This window comes from Miniopterus schreibersii (genome assembly GCF_964146895.1).
Source record: "Miniopterus schreibersii genome assembly, chromosome: 1".
Classification (NCBI taxonomy): domain Eukaryota; kingdom Metazoa; phylum Chordata; class Mammalia; order Chiroptera; family Miniopteridae; genus Miniopterus; species Miniopterus schreibersii.
The window spans coordinates 119,727,794-119,734,545 of NC_138101.1; the positions used below are offsets into that span (position 1 = coordinate 119,727,794).

At 45.9% G+C, this 6,752-nt stretch overlaps 1 protein-coding gene across 1 annotated transcript in view; it reads left to right on the top strand.

The window, feature by feature from the left end:
- PROSER2 (proline and serine rich 2) overlaps positions 1-3,137 on the top strand; it is a 43,381-nt gene extending 40,244 nt beyond the window's left edge. Inside the window, exon 4 of the mRNA XM_081161935.1 lies at positions 216-3,137. Coding sequence (XP_081018061.1) covers positions 216-1,246 — 1,031 coding nt within the window. The 3' untranslated portion in view covers positions 1,247-3,137. The remainder of the gene's footprint in view (positions 1-215) is intronic.
- The last annotated feature ends 3,615 nt before the right edge of the window (positions 3,138-6,752 follow it).

Genomic DNA, 6,752 nt, shown 5'->3' on the forward strand with positions numbered 1-6,752 from the left:
AATTCATTCTTCTCATCCTGTGATTATGAGAACCATGTACTCTAATCTTTTTCATTAGTCCAGGCAACAGGGACAGGGCTTCAGTTTACAGGAGGTAGTGTTGAAGATGGCATAATGTCCCTTAGAGACCCTTTTCAATTTAGTGGGAAGGAAATGTAATGTGTTTATTTTTACATAAGGTTACATAGCTTATGAGGATTCTCCCTACTTCTCAGGGTCTGGACCTGTTGGGAAGGAAGATATTCCTGTCCTGGAATTTGAAACACAAGGTATGGAGACTTCTCCCCCGCCAGAGTCCACAGCTCCAGAGGCCCTTCCTCGGCCGCCTTCCCTGCCTGTCACCACAGCACCAGCCCACCCCAGGAAAGAGCTGCTCTCTCCTTCTCCTCCAGCAGAGCACCCAAAACTGCCCCGCTCAGTTCCTACTCCACTTGTTATCGCCCAGAAAATTTCTGAGAGGTTGGCAGGAAATGAAGCACTTTCACCCACCTCCCCCTCCAAGGAGGGCAGGCCTGGAGAATGGAGGACACTGACTTCTACGGCCCCTCAAAATGGAGACCACTTGTTGTGGCACAGACATACGGCACAGCCTGCACCCAAGATCCACCGCTTTCCAAGCAACATCAGTGTGACCAACAGCGCCGGGAAGGAGTTCAACAAGACCATCTCCAAGGCAGCGGTCAACGTGCAGGAGCGAAAAGCCCGGGTCCTAGCCAACATTAATGGTGTGTCTTTCCTCTCCATGGGAGAAATAGAAGATCGGGCCCAAAAGGGTGATCTCCCTGAGCAGAGGAGAAGCGTCTCTTCAGAGCAGGGGACAAGCGACCAGAGCAAGCCAGGCCCAGTCCATGAAGCTGTGTCCACGCGGGCAGGTGGGCAGACCAGCAGCCAGCAGTCCAGAGGCGTGCAGACAGAGCAGACCTCACCACTGGCCAATGGCTTCCAGAGCATCCACGATGTCCTAAAGAGTGAGCCCAGTGCCTTTTTCTCTACTGGGAAAACTGTCACCTTCCGTCCGGACACGGCTCTCACAAGTAAACTTGCACGCCAGAATGCCAGCAAGAGCTTGTACGAGCACCGGCAGCCGGACTGTGGCCAGGATGCTAGGAAGCGGTCAGGTTCGCTGCCCAGGGCTGTGGGCTTCAGACCTCAGGGCATCACCGTCCAGTTCGCTGGCCGAGGCTCCACTGAGGAAGCTCGCCGGGAGGCCCTGCGGAAGCTTGGCCTGCTGAAGGAGAACTCGTAATAGAGAACAAGTGGGGGCTGGAGGAGGAGGATGGCCAGGTTTGTTTAGCCTAGAATGGCTGTGTGTTGTAAAGAGCAATCACAACAGCACCAACAGCTGTGCCCTGCTGAGGACAAGTGATGACAGGTACCAGGACTTAGCAGTCCAGGCGGGGTGCATGAGAACAGTTAGGACTGCCCCTCCTATCCCACTACTAAATTGGGATTTCCTTCTGTAAACAAGCGCTAGCACTATATATTCCTTTTTCCAAGAACTCAAAGAATAGCCTTGAAGACCTATAGGTTTCTGTGATTTGTAACTGCCATCTGTTTTGTGGATTCAGGAGGAGGGAGATTGATTTGCTGTTTTTGAGTCTCTAATCTAGCCTTCCATCCCAAGCGAATGGACATGAAGGCCAGTTTAGGTCTCTTACACTCAATTTTCTAAGATAGGGATTTCTTCTCCTTTTCTAAGAAAACGTTAAAACTGAGTGTTAAATTTTCATAGTGTCTTTCATTTGTGCTTTTTGGTTTTGAAGGGTAAAGGACAGTATGTTAGCCCTAAATATGCCTTTGTTTCTTGATATAATTTGGTTTGCCTAATTTTTTGGGTTTTTTTAATTAAAAATTAAAATGAAACCTCTTTAGAGTATGATGTACTATAATTTTGAGTTATGGGAGTGGAACAGAAAGGTTGAGTGTGGAAAAGGGTAATTTAAAGAAAGCAAGTCTCATCACACTGAAGGGTCTTTGTTGTTGGGGGATATGTGTATGAGCACCTATTGTGTATATACATGTACATAATATGTTTATAGAAACATATGTTAACATATATATAGGCATTGTGGGGGCACATACACATTCATTACTTATATATAAACTTCTTAAAACCCTATATTCTTGATAATACAGCCGTCTCATTGGGACGGATGTATCAGAAATTGTTACTTCCTGACATGGAAATCTTTCAAGGACATGTCTCCAGGATATTTTGGTGAACCCAAGTGCTTTTTCCTCCGCCATGTGTGTTCTGTTCCCAATTAAAGTAATATTCCAAGTAAGGTTCCAGATAAGATAGTTCTTAACATTCTTTAGTGAAGAACATTTTCAGAGATTTAATTTATCACCTAATTTTAACATAATTTTAATTTATGACCTAATTTTAGTTCTGCATCTTCCAAAGTAGCTACTAAACAGGAGGAAACAAAAGATTCTTCAGATCCCCTGTGTTCTGTGAGCAAGGTCTCAGGATTAATTTAAAAGGGAAAAAATAGCAAACTAGGTGACACAGCATAAAAAAAACTGGTTTGCTCCCAGACTGTGTCTTACATGCTGAGTTGTAGCCACAAACATTATTATCAAAACTATTTAAGGCTGGCATCTTAAAATTCTAAAAATAGACTGGGAAGGGCCACACTTGGATATCACACCCCTTTGTTCTTATGGCTCAGCCACTGTCACAGAATCTGGTTCTTTCCTGGTGAGTATTACTTAAATTCAAATGTACCATGAAGGACATTTTTCATAGTATTCAATTTGCCTTGTAAGTTACATAAAATGATTGTAATTTTTTTAACTTAGAACTACAGTACTTAGTGTCTTGGCCAGCCCTGTCTACCTGACATAATCTCATGGATTCTTGATGGTCTTAATTTAAATAGGTTTTTAAAGTAGTTTTTATTTTACTCCTGTTTATATTGGATATGGTTAAAGGATTCTTGAGGGCTGTATTATCTTTTTACAAAGTGAGATGCCTTACACAGTGTTTAAAATAGAGGGTCTTGATATGGCTGATTTCTTTTTATCTTATCCTATGACGTCATTGTGATTAAGTTAAAACCTTGACTATATGTGGTATATTTGCCTTCATAATGACAGTTTTGAAAAATAAATTGAGATTTATCTTACATATAAACAACTTTGGTTTTGCATTTTATACTTCTTTTCAATTATTTTCTTTCAGATGGTTATATCCTTTCCTTATATTTATTCATAATTTCTTCTACTACTTACTTCTACCTACTGGCCACATTTCTTGTGCCCAAACCCTAGAAATTAAAGCCATACATTTTGTATGAGGTTCAAATTACAGCTGCTACTGAAGTAACTTGTGTATGTATTGTGTTAACAAATCAACTAGTTGCTGAAGGGCATTAGTTTTCTTGCCATACTATGTGATAGGACACTCTTAAAGGGTCACCTTCAAAGGAATTTTAAGGACCATAATTCACAGCAAAATTGTAACGAAAAGGAAAGATGAATCTTAAGAGCCCAGGTTTTTTTTTAAGTGATATTTGTAAGTCAGTCTCCATTTTTATGAAACTCTCTATCGTGAAGTCAGGGGAAAAAATTCTTTTGCTTTTAGGAAGACATGTGCAAATGGCCCAACTAGAGTCTCCTCTGCAGACTGTAATACTTTGCAGTTGCCAGGGTAACGGGGTCTGTTCAGTCTGTCTTCCCCCTTTTCCCCCTCCTATGTTTGGTTCCTGGTGTGTACACTTATCTTTATAAAACTAGCAGAAATGTTGATTTTTGCTGTTCTCACCCAGCCCACATTCTCCCCTTGTGAGGCTAGTTGAGGAGAACGGCGCAGGTCGTGGCCCTGGGGCTGCATATCTCTGGTTCTTCCCTCAGAATCCCAGGGGGCAGGGGAGCACTCCCCATGTGGGCCCCCCACTTGGAATGAGCTTTCATGAAGAGCTTCGCGGAGGTGATAAGCAAGGCCTTATGGAGCCCTTAGGACTGACCTTTTTATTTGTAAAAAATCAGAAATGTATTCTCTTCATTAAATTCCCACAGCGCTGGCTGTGTGAAATTTGACCTTTCAGAGGCTTTGGTGGTGGCGGTGATTGTACAAGGGATCTAAGAAATCAGTTCTTTATGTTTATTCAAGAGCAATGAAGAGAGAGAACTAAGATAAATACGAAAACAATTTACTCTTATCAAGAACCTCGTAACTGCTATGCCATTTTCCTAATGGAGGCTGCGGAATGAGGCACTGTTTCTCTCTGAGTGTATTTATCACCCTGACAAGACAACCCTAATAAACTTTCCTTCCCTAAATTGCTCCCTTGGGTCTTAAATGTTTGCACCAAATCCTTGTGTTCTCTGAAGGAGCAGGGCTTGCTTTCTGTTTTTCTTCCTGCCCCCACCTGTGGCCTGTGATCCCCGAGCTCCTGGGTGGCAGGGGGAAGGGGAGGCGTGTGGGGAATGCTCACCTGTGAAAGGCTCGTGTTTTCATTGAAAGGACAAGTCACCAAACAGGTTTTGTTTCTTCTCTTCACAACAAGGCTTTTTCCCTGCTTTAAAGTATGGGGAACAAGTTCCATATCCTTTCTAATCTTCTCGCTGGACAAGCCCTGCTTTCAGATATCTGAGAAAAGAGAAAGCTGAGCTCTGTGCTGCCCTGTCCTGGGAAAACTGGAGCTCTGTGACTGAACTGGAAACAGAGGACCTGGGCGCGGCCGCTGACCCCAGTCCCTCCCGGCTCCTGCCTTTCCTCCTGCCCTCCGCTGAGAGTGAAGGGGCTGCGGGGGTAAAACCCGCCTGTCTGCACAAGGGAAGGACGATAACCGAAGTGCACTCCCTGCCCCACACTTTTTAGCTTAAAAACAACCAGACTTTGTGTCTCTTTATTCAAAGAAGATAACTTTCCTACGCATTCCAAATTCATAGGATTTAAGAAATGCCCATCACTGCTGTCACCGGCAGGCTCACTCTCCCTCCTGGTTACTGTCCTGCTAGGGGGCCACCAATGACGCCAGGAGCAGGTGGAGCCTGCCCGTAGGGTGCCATCGCTTCAGCCCTGGCCACCGTGCTCGGTACAGATTTACTTCAGGCTTGCTTCTCATGTAAACGGCCTGAACTTTCTATTCAACAATGAGCTAAAAGGGGGAACGTGGTGGTTTCCAGAAAGGACCTGGAAAGCCTAAGTGACAAATGCAGTATTTCTCTGACGTGAGTGGGGGTCCAAAAATTGCCCTAAGGAGCAGGAGGTGGGAGCAGGGCCCACCCGCTCCGAGAGAATTGAGCAACCCTAGGACACCCTCCCAGTATGCTTTTCACCTACTGGCTCCTCGGCAGTCCCCTAGGTCTGTCTGCCATGGCCCCACACAGGCCCTTTGCTCTGGACACACTGGGATCTGGAGCAGAGCCGAGTCAGGAGGAATCCCGAGCCTCACTGGTTGAATTTAGTGTAGGTTTTCTTGACTCCCGTGGCTTCTTCAAGACCCTTCAGGCCAGCTAGTTCCCCAGCAGAACGTGGCTGCTGAGAGAGGATCAGTAGAGCATTTCAAGGGGGAAACCCACCCGTTTGGAGGAGGGCCTTGGGGGTCTCCTTTCTGGGTGCTAGAGCTCCTAGCTTGGTGGCTTAGGTTCAGATTCAGTGATCTCCCCCACTCCACTTCCTCCTGCCCCCAGTAAAGTACAGCTGTGCTGGCCTGAAAGGGGTGGAAGCTGAGGTTAATGGAGCTCAGTCATTGATAAACAGGTCACCCTTCATAAACTTCAGGTATTTGTGTGTGAAGCAGAGCTGCCAAGGGGAGTAACCTAAGTTCTGGAAATACTTTTAAGGGGTGGGGCTGAATGAACAAGGAATCCATGTGTCAAGCGTAAAGGGCTCCAGAGAAAAAGGAGCTCTCTGCACGTGTGTGTGCTTGCATGTGTGTGTGCTTGCATGTGTGTGCGTGCTTGCACGTGCCTACACACTTCCTCCTTCAGAGACAGGTTGGTTTCCATCCTTGGCATTCTGATTTTTTGCTGTATACTCACCCTGACCATTGAGACCTGCAGCAGAAGCCTTGTCCTTGTCACTAACGACACGTCCAGGTCTCTGTGGCCTTTATAGAATTAGGTAATTGTTCGTAGAACCCACACCCCTGACAAGTTACTGGGATGGCAATGCTACACGGTTCTCTTGGGCTTCCACCTAGCTCTCCTGTTATACAATTTCCTGGTCCATGAAATAGGATCAAATTTGTCCTTTTACTTGGCCATTTACTTGGTGTCTAAGCACTTTGAATTTGAGGGAAAAAACTGTCAAGTAAAGATCATTTCGAAGAGAAGGAAGGCTCAGAGGGCCCCTGCCCTCCCGGCCGGGAACGCTGTGGCCGCTCCGAGGGCCCTGACGGCCCAGGTACCTCGTCTTCCTGGGGCCTGCTTTCCAAACTCGGAGCTCGGGTGGCCTTGATCGTGCTCTTCCAACCTCACAACCCAGGAGTTTGTGAAACCTAGTAAAGCCTTTTATTTTTCAGTCCAATCTTAAAGGCCAAATGAAGTAAATATAAGTGTTTATAATGTAAAACAGCTGTTTGAAACTTGTCTTCATTTGTGAAGCTTAGAAGGTGAAGCTCAATATGGCAACATTTATTCATTCGTTCGGCACATTGTTGCGTCATTTCCATCTGCTGTGAGTGGTGCTCACTCCTCATGGCCGCCTACCCGGTGGGGCTGTAACCCCCACTTACCCGTGAGAAAATGCAGCTTCTCTCCTCCTCACAAGGACCTCCTGGGGCTACTGGGTCCGGGTC